The sequence below is a fragment of the Scatophagus argus genome, chromosome 23 (assembly GCF_020382885.2).
Source record: "Scatophagus argus isolate fScaArg1 chromosome 23, fScaArg1.pri, whole genome shotgun sequence".
In the NCBI taxonomy this organism is placed as follows: domain Eukaryota; kingdom Metazoa; phylum Chordata; class Actinopteri; family Scatophagidae; genus Scatophagus; species Scatophagus argus.
Window position 1 is genome coordinate 14,843,513 of NC_058515.1, and position 15,779 is coordinate 14,859,291.

Here is a 15,779-nt window from a genome sequence, read left to right on the forward strand (position 1 = left end):
GATGTGATTCTACTGTTTTCAACAACATCCTATAACCTTCTTGGTAAGAACTGGGTCATGTGACCATGAGGTTGCCAGGCAGTCAGCAGCAAAGACTTCAGGAAGTTACCTACAAACCACATGTTGTTCCTGCAGCCACACACTCGAGTTGCAGCTGTAACCGTCTGAGAGACAGTCTGGTCGTTGCAGAGGTATCACAGTGTTATGTGTTGACAAGAGTACATGATGAAGTCATGATTTTAGTTGTTGTTATAAATGTTGTGCTTTTAAAAAACAAGTTATTTGTGATGTACATTTAAACATTGTGCCTTTTCTCTGTTAAGAGTTGGTTGTATACGCGTCACATAAGGGTCATGACCAGAGGATTATGGGTAGAGCGCCAACAGAGATGTGACCTGTGATGGACTCACGACGTTTAAAAAGCGAGATGGACTCTGCATTGGGTTTATGGTGCTAACGTTGTGTTTTTGTGACTGTTTACAGTCATACTGCTGTCCAGAGTCAGCGTTTAAGAGAATAAACATCATCATCATCATCAGTATGAAGTGTGGCCGTTTATTAAACCAATGCAGCTTTAAGAGCATTCAATGAGTTTAGTCTGAGACACACAGACTCCCTCTGAGCAGACGGACTTCAGCTTTCTGCTGTGCCTGCAGGCGTCTCCTGTTTGTTCCTGTGTGTTCAATTAAACGTGTTTGAAGCCACAGTGTGACTGAATGAATAAAAAGAGGAAAAGAAGTTTACTGAGCGACATGAAGGGTGACAAGAAAACATAACGAACACATGAAGAGAGAAGAACACGACAAATCAAACCTCAAGTCAACATTCAACATTCAAAGCTTTATTGTCATATGCAGTAAGGAAACGGGTTTCCCTTTACAATGACAGTCTTACTTTGCTGTCCACACTGAATGACAATGAAAGTTAAAGAATATCAAAAGAACAGAACAATTTAGAGGAGAAAAGTAAATGTAGAATATAAATTATGAATATGTAATGTAAAAGTAGGCAATATACATTAATGTGCATGTGTGTCAACATCACACTGTGGTGTCCGTCCAAAACCTCAACTTAATTAGTCACATGATGGTGGGTTGAGGACTGAACTTAACTCGATTCAAAGTAAAACAAAGTACTGTACAGAACTGTTCTCCTTTGGGTGATGATCCCAATTATTGCAACAAAAACAACATGAAAGTTGATGTGAAACTGAAGCCCAACAACACTGACTTTCCTCTGGATGCCAGTAAGAACTGCTGTGCTTCCACCATCTAACTCACACTGATTTATACCTTATTTCATTCACCTGCTGCTGGGTGGAGGCCAATCAAACAGAAACAGGAATATACTGCACCCTTGTGGTCAAAAGAAGTACTTGTACAAAACATAAATGAAGAACAACAAGATGAAATGTTAGCAGTCACACAATATTCATATGTCTGACATGTTAGCTTATACAGATGAACTCTAAACTCTGATGGTCTGCATGTCAGTCACATGTTCATCACTCTCACTAACTGATAAGGAAACTGACATTTCTTCATCCATGTTTGATGCCTTCAGTGGAATGTGAACCTTCTCTCCATTCAACATGTGATGGTCTTCACCTTCATTCTCCTTTGTGTTCCCCTGAGCTGTGATTGTTTCTGCTGTCTCTTTGGCAACAAGCTTCACCCTGTACTGGTCCTGGTCTCTGGTCCAGGCTTCTGGTCTCTGGTATCTCCTGATGCCTGAGTGCCAAGAGAAGCAGCAAAGTGTTGAAGCTGTTGTGTTCATGTGTTCTTGCATTAAAAAAGTGTGTTAAAATAACAAAACAGCAGAACCAAAACAGAAATGAGTCCTCCATTTGACACAAAAGAAGGTTTCTGTTGAAGCTGTTGATCCCCACAAATCACAAAAACCAATAAAAAACCTAACAGTGAAGAGACACAAGAAGGAGAATCAGAAGGTGACTCACAGTACTTAATCCGTTTCATGATGGCAACGCAAATGATGAGTAGAATAAGAACAGCAGTAACACCAAAGAGGGCCCACAGCCAAGTGTAATCAGATGAGGTGTTGGGATGAGCTGAAACAGAAGAAACAGAAGATGACGACACATTAAAACTCATCAGGTTTTGACAGTCACAGCTTGTTGACCTCCAGTCAAACTGCTGAACGTTGGAGCCTCAGAGTCTCAGGAAGCTGTTAGCTGTTAGCTGCTAGCTGTTAGCTGTTAGCCGTTAGCTGTTAGCAGCAGAGTCCTGCAGTGTGTTTGGCTAAGGGAGCTTTGTTGTTGTTGTTTTTTAAAGAGTTTATAGTTTTCACTTTGTTTTAAACCAATTTATTTGAATCGAGCAAAACCACGACAGTATTTTCCATCTCAGTGGTTCTTTTGTTATGTTATCAACAACAGCTGAGAATAAAATAAAGAATCAAAGTGTGCACACACACTGAGGATGGACCTCACAGTCAAACAGTATTATTTGTGTCTTCAGATGTTCTCATGTTCCTGTCAGATTCACATTCGATGGTTTTCATGTCTGACTTCATACGTGTGGACAGCAGCTTTAAAAGTCCTGTCCTACCTGGGAGTTGGACGTGCGTCTCTCTCATTTGGTTGATGTTCTTCTGTTGGACTCTGCAGGTGAACCTGTTGCCGTTTTTCTTGCCCACAGTCAGTGTGCTGTTGACACTATAGAGGTCACCAGGACCTCTGAGTGTCTGTGTGGGTCCAGCAGGGAGGACGTGTCCCTCAGAGTCCAGCCAGGACAGCTCAGGCTGTGGACGCCAGCCTGAGGACTGACAGCGTAACACCCAACGTCCATCGTCTCCATCAAAGTTTGCTAAATCAATGACAGGTGAGGAGGCAGCACCTGGACAGGTGAGACAGGAGGAGTTTCACACAGTCGGCTCTCAACACATCAGTGATTTGTCAGGAAGGAAAAGCACTCAACACATTTGTTAGTGTAAAGGAAAATACAGCAGCTGCTATGTGCTGCAGCTGCAGCTAACTCGCCATCTTCTTCATGTGTTTGTTCCAGTCAAAGCTGATTTCACTCCAACATTTTCAGATCTTCTTCTTCTTCTTCTGCTTGTTCTACTTTGTTTTCATTGTGGTCACCTCTAATACAAACTTGCCTCAGGGCTCGTCAGTCAGAGGAAACGTGTACCTCATCATCCTCATCCTGCTGGCAGCAGGTCCAACTTACCAACAATGAGTAGGACAGAAGCTTTCATTTCCATCAACTGAATGGAACAAACGTATGTTCCTGCATCAGAGATCTTCACTCTGGAGAGTTTCAGGGAGACGTTTCCATTCACCAGCTGGTCCTCAAACAGAGTCGTGCGGTACCGATAAGATGGATGCTGAGCCTGATGGATCAGCCGTCCATTTTGGTAAACACGGATGAACACTGGGTCCAGACTGGGTTTGGTCCACACCACCGTCTTAGAACTGACATCAGTGCGATTTTTAAGACCACAGGGCAGAATGACATCATCACCCCTCAGGGCTGTGATTGGCTGAAGGGAAGAGATTAACTCCTCTGTGATGTAAAGAACAAACAAACAGCAGCAACGTTGATTTACGTGATGATTTACGTAATGGAACTTTTACAGGAACAGGAAATGACATCAGAGATGTGACATCATGAAGCTCAAACTACAGTTAGCATCACAAAGCTAACAAAGCTAATGTGCCGACTGCATCATTTTATGGTCAATATGTTATCTCACTGATGAAACAATGCAGCTCTGTTGATGTGAATGATTAATGTCATCTGTTTTATCAAAGCTGGTGAGGAAGGATGGAAAGAAGAAGAGAAGAAATGACCTCCAGAGGACTTCAGCATCAGACTGTTGGTGCAAAGCAACAGCAACATCCTGAAGGTCCTGAGGGACACTAAAACAGCTGCTCCCAGCATCCTGGACCCTGGAAATAAAGACAAAAGTCTGATGTTTACATGAAAACACACACAGAAAACACTCGTCTTTACTGCTCACATGTGAGGTTTGGTTTTGTCTCCTCGACCAACCAGCAGAGGACAAACTGCATCATGTGACAGCAGAGCTGCACCCAAACATCAGCAACATGAGGTGACATCCTGCACTTTGAGGACAGCAGACATTTTGTTTATTTACTGAGGCCATTTTTGATTTCCTGATCTGTTATTTCCCCTCTTTAACTTTTATTCTGCATCTGATTAAAGTCAGAGGCAGCAGGAGAGTCTGTCTGTCTGTCTGTCTGTCTGCCTGCCTGCCAGAAACAATTTAAACTTTTTATCTGAAACTTTTATCCTGATACATCATTTCCACTATTCAGAAGACTCCATCATCATATTGTTGGTTATTAAATGATGATTTTACAATCAGAATGTCGATGAATACAAGTGAAGACAAAAACAAAGACAGACTTTGGACAAAACTCTGAGCTCAACCTGCCAGGGTTTGAGTTACTTCCTGTTACGCAACAAGAATCAAAATAAATCAACTTGTGTTCACTTTGAAAGGAAATAAACCACAAGTTCTTTGTTATTTAAAGGTAAAATGTTAAAACTCGTAGCTTCTAACTTCTAACCTCCAGCTGTGCTTATTGATCACTGATTAACGGAGTGAAACAGAAGGATCACATCCTCCACTTCGTCGAGCTTCACTGATGAAAATAAATATTAAATATGAATTATGATAAAAACTGGTTTGTATGAAAGTTTAAAACAATATAAATCCAAAACGTGCACATAAAACGTCCCCTCATAAACACCAGCTCGCAGTCACAGAGTGAATTTACTTACTGATGGGAAAGCAGCAGTCGACACCTCAGAGGACAAAGTGTGTGTGAGAACAGCAAAGTGAGACTGTGGTTATGGTAGTTAGAGACCTTCACTTCCTGCCTTCATTTTCACTTTGATAAAAAAAAAACAACACGTATAACTGCAGATAAACCAGTAAGGCTCAGACTATAAGACTTTATTTATAAAAAGCACAATAAAATGTATTTGTTGATCACAGCATTAAGTAACACATTCAAAAGAGGCTGAACTCCGTGATGAACACCAGCAGTACATTTACACACTCGAACACAACACAGCAGCACAAAACCACATTCAGGAGGACTCAGACTTAAACAAACAAACAGGCCACAAACTGCCATTAAACTGCTCAGCTTGTGACCAAAACAACAAAAGAAGGCAGGAACAAATAAAAACTGCACAGATAATAAAGTCTGATGATTCTGTTCTGTTCACAGATGACAAAGAAAATCAGAAAATGTTGACATCTGAGAATCAGGAAGCAGCAGATTATCTTAATTCACTGATGATCAGAATAGTGAGTCCAGCCAGGACAGCTCAGGCTCTGGATGCCAGTCTGAGGACTGACAGCATAACACCAGACTGACAACAGGTGAGGAGGCAGCACCTGGACAGGAGAGACAGGAGACAGAGCCGTCCTGTATTACAGGTGGACTTCAGGTGGACTACAGGTGGACTACAGGTGGAGTACAGGTGGAGACTGCAGGTGGACTACAGGTGGAGTACAGGTGGAGACTGCAGGTGGACTACAGGTGGACTACAGGTGGACTACAGGTGGAGTACAGGTGGAGTACAGGTGGACTACAGGTGGCTGCTTCATGATGTCCAGCTGACTTCAACATGTTCACAGTGATTGTTTACAGAAGCTGATCAGGTTTCTGACAATGTAGGGAAGCTGATGTGATTCTACTGTTTTCAACAACATCCTATAACCTTCTTGGTAAGAACTGGGTCATGTGACCATGAGGTCACCAGGCAACCAGCAGCAAAGACTTCAGGAAGTTACCTACAAACCACATGTTGTTCCTGCAGCCACACACTCGAGTTGCAGCTGTAACCGTCTGAGAGACAGTCTGGTCGTTGCAGAGGTATCACAGTGTTATGTGTTGACAGGAGTACATGATGAAGTCATGATTTTAGTTGTTGTTATAAATGTTGTGCTTTTAAAAAACAAGTTATTTGTGATGTACATTTAAACATTGTGCCTTTTCTCTGTTAAGAGTTGGTTGTATACGCGTCACATAAGGGTCATGACCAGAGGATTATGGGTAGAGCGCCAACAGAGATGTGACCTGTGATGGACTCACGACGTTTAAAAAGCGAGATGGACTCTGCATTGGGTTTATGGTGCTAACGTTGTGTTTTTGTGACTGTTTACAGTCATACTGCTGTCCAGAGTCAGCGTTTAAGAGAATAAACATCATCATCATCATCAGTATGAAGTGTGGCCGTTTATTAAACCAATGCAGCTTTAAGAGCATTCAATGAGTTTAGTCTGAGACACACAGACTCCCTCTGAGCAGACGGACTTCAGCTTTCTGCTGTGCCTGCAGGCGTCTCCTGTTTGTTCCTGTGTGTTCAATTAAACGTGTTTGAAGCCACAGTGTGACTGAATGAATAAGAAGAGGAACAAGAAGTTTACTGAGCGACATGAAGGGTGACAAGAAAACATAACGAACACATGAAGAGAGAAGAACACGACAAATCAAACCTCAAGTCAACATTCAACATTCAAAGCTTTATTGTCATATGCAGTCAGGAAACGGGTTTCCCTTTACAATGACAGTCTTACTTTGCTGTCCACACTGAATGACAATGAAAGTTAAAGAATATCAAAAGAACACATCAATTTAACAAAATATGCCGTTTGAGCAGAAAAGTAAACATAAAATATAAGCTATGAATAAGTAATGTAAAAGTAGGCAATACATTAATGTGCATGTGTGTCAACATCAAGTCAACATCACACTGTGGTGTCCGTCCAAAACCTCAACTTAATTAGTCACATGATGGTGGGTTGAGGACTGAACTTAACTCGATTCAAAGTAAAACAAAGTAGTGTACAGAACTGTTCTCCTTTGGGTGATGATCCCAATTATTGCAACAAAAACAACATGAAAGTTGATGTGAAACTGAAGCCCAACAACACTGACTTTCCTCTGGATGCCAGTAAGAACTGCTGTGCTTCCACCATCTAACTCACACTGATTTATACCTTATTTCATTCACCTGCTGCTGGGTGGAGGCCAATCAAACAGAAACAGGAATATACTGCACCCTTGTGGTCAAACAAGGTATTTGTACAAAACATAAATGAAGAACAAGATGAAATGTTAGCAGTCACACAATGTTCATACGTCTGACATGTTAGCTTGCACAGATGAACTCTATACTCTGATGGTCTGCATGTCAGTCACATGTTCATCACTCTCACTAACTGATAAGGAAACTGATATTTCTTCATTCATGTTTAATGCCTTCATTGGAAACTGAACCTTCTCTCCATCCAACATGTGATGGTCTTCAGCTTCATTCTCCTTTGTGTTCCCCTGAGCTGTGATTGTGTCTGCTGTCTCTTTGGCAACAAGCTTCACCCTGTACCAGTCCTGGTCTCTGGTCTCTGGTATCTCCTGGTGTCTGTGTGCCAAGAGAAGCAGCAAAGTGTTGAAGCTGTTGTGTTCATGTGTTTTGCCTTTAAAAGTGCTTATTAAAATAATAAAACAGCAGAACCAAAACAGAAATGTGGCGTCTAAAGGCCTTATGACTCGACATTCATCATCAACACTGAGTTATTTTTGAACTAATGAGTCCTCCATTTGACACAAAAGAAGGTTTCTGTTGGAGCTGTTGATCCCCACAAATCACAAAAACCAATAAAAAACCTAACAGTGACGAGACACAAGAAGGAGAATCAGAAGGTGACTCACAGTACTTAATTATTATGTTGATGGCAATGCAAATGATGAGTAGAATAAGAACAGCAGGAACAACAAAGACCCACAGCCAAGTACAACAAGTTGGGGTGACGAGATGAGCTGAAACAGAAGAAACAGAAGATGACGACACGTTAAAACTCATCAGGTTTTGACAGTCACAGCTTGTTGACCTCCAGTCAAACTGCTGAACGTTGGAGCCTCAGAGTCTCAGGAAGCTGTTAGCTGTTAGCTGTTAGCTGTTAGCCGTTAGCTGTTAGCTGTTAGCAGCAGAGTCCTGCAGTGTGTTTGGCTAAGGGAGCTTTGTTGTTGTTGTTGTTCTTGCTGTTGCTTTTTAAACAGTTTATAGTTTTCACTTTGTTTTAAACCAATTTATTTGAATCAAGCAAAACCACGACAGTATTTTCCATCTCCGTGGTTCTTTTGTTATGTTATCAACAACAGCTGAGAATAAAATAAAGAATCAAAGTGTGCACACACACTGAGGATGGACCTCACAGTCAAACAGTATTATTTGTATCTTCAGATGTTCTCATGTTCCTGTCAGATTCACATTCGATGGTTTTCATGTCTGACTTCATACGTGTGGACAGCAGCTTTAAAAGTCCTGTCCTACCTTGGAGTTGGAAGTGTGTCTCTCTCATTTGGTTGATGTTCTTCTGTTGGACTCTGCAGGTGAACCTGTTGCCGTCTCTCTCGTCCACAGTCAGTGTGCTGCTGACACTATAGAGGTCACCAGGACCTCTGAGTGTCTGTGTGGGTCCAGCAGGGAGGACGTGTCCCTCAGAGTCCAGCCAGGACAGCTCAGGCTTTGGACGCCAGCCTGTGGACTGACAGCGTAACACCAGACGTCCTCCGTCTTTGTCAAACTTTTCCAAGTAAATGACAGGTGAGGAGGCAGCACCTGGACAGGTGAGACAGGAGGAGTTTCACACAGTCGGCTCTCAACACATCAGTGATTTGTCAGGAAGGAAAAGCACTCAACACATTTGTTAGTGTAAAGGAAAATACAGCAGCTGCTATGTGCTGCAGCTGCAGCTAACTCGCCATCTTCTTCATGTGTTTGTTCCAGTCAAAGCTGATTTCACTCCAACATTTTCAGATCTTCTTCTTCTTCTTCTGCTTGTTCTACTTTGTTTTCATTGTGGTCACCTCTAATACAAACTTGCCTCAGGGCTCGTCAGTCAGAGGAAACGTGTACCTCATCATCCTCATCCTGCTGGCAGCAGGTCCAACTTACCAACACTGAGTTGGACAGAAGCTCTCGTCCCCATCGACTGAATGGAACAAACGTATGTTCCTGCATCAGAGATCTTCACTCTGGAGAGTTTCAGGGAGACGTTTCCATTCACCAGCTGGTCCTCAAACAGAGTCGTGCGGTACCGATAAGATGGATGTTGACTCTGATGGACCAGCCGTCCACTTTGATAAACACAGATGAACTTTGGGTCCAGACCGGGTTTGGTCCACACCACCGTCTTAGAACTGACATCAGTGCGATTTTTAAGACCACAGGGCAGAATGACATCATCACCCATCAGGGCTGTGATTGGTTGAAGGGAAGAAATGGAGCCATCTGTAATGTAAAGAACAAACAAACAGCAGCAACGTTATGATTTATGTACCGGAACTTTTACAGGAACAGGAAATGACCATCAGAGATGTGACATCATGAAGCTCAAACTACAGTTAGCATCACAAAGCTAACAAAGCTAATGAGCCGACTGCATCATTTTATGGTCAATATGTTATCTCACTGATGAAACAATGCAGCTCTGTTGATGTGAATGATTAATGTCATCTGTTTTATCAAAGCTGGTGAGGAAGGATGGAAAGAAGAAGAGAAGAAATGACCTCCAGAGGACTTCAGTATCAGGCTGTTGGTGCAAAGCAACAGCAACATCCTGAAGGTCCTGAGGGACACTAAAACAGCTGCTCCCAGCATCCTGGACCCTGGAAATAAAGACAAAAGTCTGATGTTTACATGAAAACACACACAGAAAACACTCGTCTTTACTGCTCACATGTGAGGTTTGGTTTTGTCTCCTCGACCAACCAGCAGAGGACAAACTGCATCATGTGACAGCAGAGCTGCACCCAAACATCAGCAACATGAGGTGACATCCTGCACTTTGAGGACAGCAGACATTTTGTTTATTTACTGAGGCCATTTTTGATTTCCTGATCTGTTATTTCCCCTCTTTAACTTTTATTCTGCATCTGATTAAAGTCAGAGGCAGCAGGAGAGTCTGTCTGTCTGTCTGTCTGTCTGTCTGTCTGCCTGAAACACTTTAAACTTTTTATCTGAAACTTTTATCCTGATACATCATTTCCACTATTCAGAAGACTCCATCATCATATTGTTGGTTATTAAATGATGATTTTTACAATCAGAATGTTGATGAATACAAATGAAGACAAAAACAAAGACAGACTTTGGACAAAACTCTGAGCTCAACCTGCCAGGGTTTGAGTTACTTCCTGTTACGCAACAAGAATCAAAATAAATCAACTTGTGTTCACTTTTAAAGGAAATAAACCACAAGTTCTTTGTTATTTAAAGGTAAAATGTTAAAACTCGCAGCTTCTAACTTCAAACCTCCAGCTGTGCTTATTGATCACTGATTAGCAGAGTGAAACAGAAGAATCACATCCTCCACTTCGTCGAGCTTCACTGACGACACGAACTCCAGCAGCACATTTACACACTCGAACACAACACAGCAACACAAAACCACATTCAGGAGGACTTCTCTGCTGCGATACTTGCCGTAAAATATTTACTTTCACATTCATCTCAGCTTCCTGAATTTCCCTCGGGATCAATAAAGTATCTGTCTGTCTATCCAGCTAGCTAGATGTTACAGTCACGTGCTGCTGCCGGAAGAAAGTTTCGCTCGATGACGCAGTAACAAAACAAAGTTATTTAAACACTAAACTTTTTCCTTGTCGTGTAAAATGGATAAAATGCAGAAACTGATCGTGTTGTCGCTCATTAAATGATGATTTTCAGCGCAGTTAAAATAACTCGTTTTTACCGCAAAAGCTTTAAAGTTTTGTTACGGAGCAAAAATGAAAGTTTCAACGCGTCCTACCTGGTCAGTGATATTCAGTCCACAGTCCGCAGGTGAGTCCGGCTGAGCTGAGAGGACAGAGTGTGGGACAGACACTTGAGACACACTGAAGTCAAATGGAGTTTGTTGGTGTGAGGCAGCTCATGTGTACCTGTCCAAGCCCCGCCCACTGCAGTCCAGATCAGCTGCAGATCAGATCCGCCAGAGAAACGACGCACGGTCCTGCAGTCTTGTGGACTGTGGACTGGATTTTCACGAGTCCGTCGCGGTCACCGACCAGGTAGGACGCGCTGAAACTTTCATTTTTGCTCCTTAACAAAACTTTAAAGCTTTTGCGGTAAAAACGAGTCGAGTTTTAACTGCGCTGGAAAACAAGTCAAAACCGAAAGTAATCGGAGCACAGAATACTGCAGTAATACTGCATCGTTAATGTGACTGGCTTACTGTTTCAGTGAAAACAAAGGATGAGGAAGCACTGAGACTTCACATTAATGTGTTCCTGGAATTTAACTTAAATTTCATATTCAAATGACAAGGTGACAAGGAAAAAGTGTTTTGTTTCCGTTTCAGTTGCTTTGTTTTGTTACTGCGTCATCAGGCTGTGCCTTCTTCCGGCAGCAGGGCGTTGTGATAACGAGCAGCTGAGATGTGAAAGTGAAAGTAAATATTTTACGGCAAACCTGGCAACAAAGAAGAAGAATCAGCTTTATTGACAGTATATATATTTTTACATACACACATACTGAATTTTACTTCTGCATTTGACCCATCCTTAGTTGAACACACACATGCAACACCCAGCAAATTACACACGGTGAAACACACGGGAGCAGTGGGCAGCCTGGGGAGCATATTGGGGGGTTAAGTGCCTTGCTCAAGGGCACATCAGCCGGCTAATGGAGGGGGGGAGCAATTTTTTTGCATTAATCACTCCACCACACCCGGTTTTGACACCCAAATTTTTCCTGCCCGTCTGGTGGGGGAATCGAACCGGTGACCCTCCGATCGCTTCTCCAACCTCGAGGCCACAGCTGCCCTGAAGTCCTCCTGAATGTGGTTTTGTGTTGTTGTGTTGTGTTCGAGTGTGTAAATGTGCTGCTGGTGTTCATCACAGAGTTCAGCCTCTTTTGAATGTGTTACTTAATGCTGTGATCAACAAATACATTTTATTGTACTTTTTATGAATAAAGTCTTACAGTCTGAGCCTTACTGGTTTATCTGAAGTTTTATATAAAAATATATATATAGTAATGAAGTAAACAGACGAGTGTTTTCTGTGTGTGTTTTCATGTAAACATCAGACTTTATTTCCAGGGTCCAGGATGCTGGGAGCAGCTGTTTTAGTGTCCCTCAGGACCTTCAGGATGTTGCTGTTGCTTTGCACCAACAGTCTGATACTGAAGTCCTCTGGAGGTCATTTCTTCTCTTCTTCTTTCCATCCTTCCTCACCAGCTTTGATAAAACAGATGACATTAATCATTCACATCAACAGAGCTGCACTGTTTCATCAGTGAGATAACATATTGACCATAAAATGATGCAGTCGGCACATTAGCTTTGTTAGCTTTGTGATGCTAACTGTAGTTTGAGCTTCATGATGTCACATCTCTGATGTCATTTCCTGTTTTTCATGCAGTTTCATTAAATTATTTCTTTCTTTCAGAATTTAAAAGTTCCGTTACATAAATCATAACGTTGCTGCTGTTTGTTTGTTCTTTACATTACAGATGGCTCCATTTCTTCCTTTCAGCCAATCACAGCCCTGATGGGTGATGATGTCATTCTGCCCTGTGGTCTTAAAAATCCCACTGATGTCAGTTCTAAGACGGTGGTGTGGACCAAACCCAGTCTGGACCCACTGTTCATCCATGTTTATCAAAGTGGACGGCTGGTCCATCAGGTTCAGCATCCATCTTATCGGTACCGCACGACTCTGTTTGAGGACCAGCTGCTGAATGGAAACGTCTCCCTGAAACTCTTGAGAGTGAAGATCTCTGATGCAGGAACATACGTTTGTTCCATTCAGTTGATGGAAATGAAAGCTTCTGTCCTACTCATTGTTGGTAAGTTGGACCTGCTGCCAGCAGGATGAGGATGATGAGGTACACGTTTCCTCTGACTGACGAGCCCTGAGGCAAGTTTGTATTAGAGGTGACCACAATGAAAACAAAGTAGAACAAGCAGAAGAAGAAGAAGAAGATCTGAAAATGTTGGAGTGAAATCAGCTTTGACTGGAACAAACACATGAAGAAGATGGCGAGTTAGCTGCAGCTGCAGCACATAGCAGCTGCTGTATTTTCCTTTACACTAACAAATGTGTTGAGTGCTTTTCCTTCCTGACAAATCACTGATGTGTTGAGAGCCGACTGTGTGAAACTCCTCCTGTCTCACCTGTCCAGGTGCTGCCTCCTCACCTGTCATTGATTTAGCAAACTTTGATGGAGACGATGGACGTTGGGTGTTACGCTGTCAGTCCTCAGGCTGGCGTCCACAGCCTGAGCTGTCCTGGCTGGACTCTGAGGGACACGTCCTCCCTGCTGGACCCACACAGACACTCAGAGGTCCTGGTGACCTCTATAGTGTCAACAGCACAGCGACTGTGGGCAAGAAAAACGGCAACAGGTTCACCTGCAGAGTCCAACAGAAGCACATCAACCAAATGAGAGAGACGCACGTCCAACTCCAAGGTAGGACAGGACTTTTAAAGCTGCTGTCCACACGTATGAAGTCAGACATGAAAACCATCGAATGTGAATCTGACAGGAACATGAGAACATCTGAAGATACAAATAATACTGTTTGACTGTGAGGTCCATCCTCAGTGTGTGTGCACACTTTGATTCTTTATTTTATTCTCAGCTGTTGTTGATAACATAACAAAAGAACCACTGAGATGGAAAATACTGTCGTGGTTTTGCTCGATTCAAATAAATTGGTTTAAAACAAAGTGAAAAACTATAAACTGTTTAAAAAACAACAGCAAGAACAACAACAACAACAAAGCTCCCTTAGCCAAACACACTGCAGGACTCTGCTGCTAACAGCTAACGGCTAACAGCTAACAGCTAACAGCTAACAGCTTCCTGAGACTCTGAGGCTCCAACGTTCAGCAGTTTGACTGGAGGTCAACAAGCTGTGACTGTCAAAACCTGATGAGTTTTAACGTGTCGTCATCTTCTGTTTCTTCTGTTTCAGCTCATCCCAACACCTCATCTGATTACACTTGGCTGTGGGTCCTCTGTGCTGTTTCTGCTGTTCTTATTCTACTCATCATTTGCGTTGCCATCAAGATGATAATTAATTACTGTGAGTCACCTTCTGATTCTCCTTCTTGTGTCTCGTCACTGTTAGGTTTTTTATTGGTTTTTGTGATTTGTGGGGATCAACAGCTCCAACAGAAACCTTCTTTTGTGTCAAATGGAGGACTCATTAGTTCAAAAATAACTCAGTGTTGATGATGAATGTCGAGTCATAAGGCCTTTAGACGCCACATTTCTGTTTTGGTTCTGCTGTTTTATTATTTTAAGAAACACTTTTAAAGGCAAAAACACATGAACACAACAGCTTCAACACTTTGCTGCTTCTCTTGGCACTCAGACACCAGGAGAGACCAGAGACCAGAGACCAGAGACCTGGACCGGAAGACCGAGACAGAAAAATGTCAGCGTTTCCTTTTCAGTGAGTGAGAGTGATGAAAATGTGAGTTACATGCAGACCATCAGAGTTTGAAGCGTTCACCTGTATAAGCTAAGATATCAGACGTATGAATATTGCTTGATTGCTAACATTTCATCTGGTCGTTGCCAGTGTTGTTGGGCTTCAGTTTCACATCAACTTTCATGTTGTTTTTGTTGCAATAATTGGGATCATCACCCAAAGGAGAACAGTTCTGTACAGTAGTTTGTTTTACCTGGAATCGAGTTAAGTTCAGTCCTCAACCCACCATCATGTGACTAAATTAAGTTGAGGTTTTGGACGGACACCACAGTGTGATGCTGACTTGATGTTGACACACATGCACCTTAATGTATATTGCCTACTTTTACATTATATATTCATAATTTATATTCTACGTTTACTTTTCTCCTCTAAGACTGTCATTGTAAAGGGAAACCCGTTTCCTTACTGCATATGACAATAAAGCTTTGAATGTTGAATGTTGACTTGAGGTTTGATTTGTCGTGTTCTTCTCTCTTCATGTGTTCGTTAAGTTTTCTCGTCACCCTTCATGTCGCTCAGTAAACTTCTTTTCCTCTTCTTATTCATTCAGTCAAACTGTGGCTTCAAACACGTTTAATTGAACACACAGGAACGAACAGGAGACGATCGCGAAGCCCGAACCCGCCTCGCTTCTCCTCCCGGCTGTCGGAGCCGGTTTCGTTACGTAACGTCGCCTCCTCGGCCTCCCGCCGACGCCCACACGCTGAGACACGGAGGCCGACAGGAAGTGTGGAGGAAGACGAAGGAGCTTCTGTCCTTCTGTCCGAGGACGCGTTCAGAAGATCCAAACACGTCCCACAACACCCACAGGAAGAAGCGACATCTTACCACCATTTACTGAAACCGATTCTGAACAGAGGTGATCGATAATGTGGCAAAGACTTTTGTAGTCCAACAGTTGGACAAGTCGACGTTACACAAGCAATTAATTGAACGCTCGTTTTTATGTCATCGGTACCAAAGTCGTTTCCAAGAAACAACGGATTAGCCACTTCTCTGAGGAATCCTCTGAATGTGCAGCACATCCTCAAAGTGTCTCTTTGAGACAAAAATGTCCTGACGGATAAACTAAAGCTCAAGTGAAAGAATCTACAACAATAAAATTCAACTTCAGTGTATTTTCCAGATTAAAGTTGAGGAGAAAAAAAAATGTCAAAAAGAAGTCGAAGGTTCGTTAAATCCCGGAAATAAAAAGAAACATTTAAACGTCTCTTCCTGTTCATTAATTGCTTCTGAGAGAACAAATCAAGCGACTCCACACG

At 42.4% G+C, this 15,779-nt stretch overlaps 2 protein-coding genes across 4 annotated transcripts; one reads left to right on the top strand and one right to left on the bottom strand.

Moving 5' to 3' along the window:
• Window positions 1-819: 819 nt before the first annotated feature.
• Window positions 820-10,934, bottom strand: LOC124054729 (butyrophilin subfamily 1 member A1-like). 3 transcript variants are annotated; one of them, XM_046381075.1, is made up of 6 exons: window positions 10,819-10,891; window positions 3,815-3,913; window positions 3,192-3,527; window positions 2,568-2,855; window positions 1,958-2,068; window positions 820-1,730 (listed from the first exon to the last, which is right to left on the bottom strand). In XM_046381075.1, the coding sequence occupies exons 2-6, from the start codon at window positions 3,903-3,905 to the stop codon at window positions 1,468-1,470; spliced, it is 1,089 nt and encodes a 362-aa protein (XP_046237031.1). In that variant the 5' UTR covers window positions 3,906-3,913; window positions 10,819-10,891; the 3' UTR covers window positions 820-1,467. The 3 variants fall into 3 exon arrangements, with proteins under 3 accessions (XP_046237031.1, XP_046237030.1, XP_046237032.1); XM_046381074.1 differs by lacking the exon at window positions 10,819-10,891 and adding an exon at window positions 4,773-4,840; XM_046381076.1 differs by lacking the exons at window positions 820-1,730; window positions 1,958-2,068; window positions 2,568-2,855; window positions 3,192-3,527; window positions 3,815-3,913 and adding exons at window positions 6,514-7,427; window positions 7,718-7,825; window positions 8,340-8,627; window positions 8,964-9,299; window positions 9,578-9,676 and having other exon boundaries at window positions 10,819-10,934.
• Window positions 10,935-10,939: 5 nt separating this feature from the next.
• Window positions 10,940-14,954, top strand: LOC124054740 (butyrophilin subfamily 3 member A1-like). Its single transcript, XM_046381092.1, has 6 exons — window positions 10,940-11,077; window positions 12,112-12,210; window positions 12,525-12,860; window positions 13,197-13,484; window positions 13,993-14,103; window positions 14,395-14,954. The coding sequence occupies exons 2-6, from the start codon at window positions 12,120-12,122 to the stop codon at window positions 14,481-14,483; spliced, it is 915 nt and encodes a 304-aa protein (XP_046237048.1). The 5' UTR covers window positions 10,940-11,077; window positions 12,112-12,119; the 3' UTR covers window positions 14,484-14,954.
• The last annotated feature ends 825 nt before the right edge of the window (window positions 14,955-15,779 follow it).

Coding starts and splice junctions, on each gene's coding strand:
- LOC124054729 (XM_046381075.1), bottom strand. CDS start 3,905: ATGCTGGGAGCAGCTGTTTTAGTGTCCCTCAGGACCTTCAGGATGTTG. Junction 2,856..3,191: donor TTCTGTCCTACTCATTGTTG/GTAAGTTGGACC, acceptor TCACCTGTCCAG/GTGCTGCCTCCTCACCTGTC. Junction 1,731..1,957: donor CATGAAACGGATTAAGTACT/GTGAGTCACCTT, acceptor CTTGGCACTCAG/GCATCAGGAGATACCAGAGA.
- LOC124054740 (XM_046381092.1), top strand. CDS start 12,120: ATGCTGGGAGCAGCTGTTTTAGTGTCCCTCAGGACCTTCAGGATGTTG. Junction 12,211..12,524: donor GATACTGAAGTCCTCTGGAG/GTCATTTCTTCT, acceptor TTTACATTACAG/ATGGCTCCATTTCTTCCTTT. Junction 12,861..13,196: donor TTCTGTCCTACTCATTGTTG/GTAAGTTGGACC, acceptor TCACCTGTCCAG/GTGCTGCCTCCTCACCTGTC.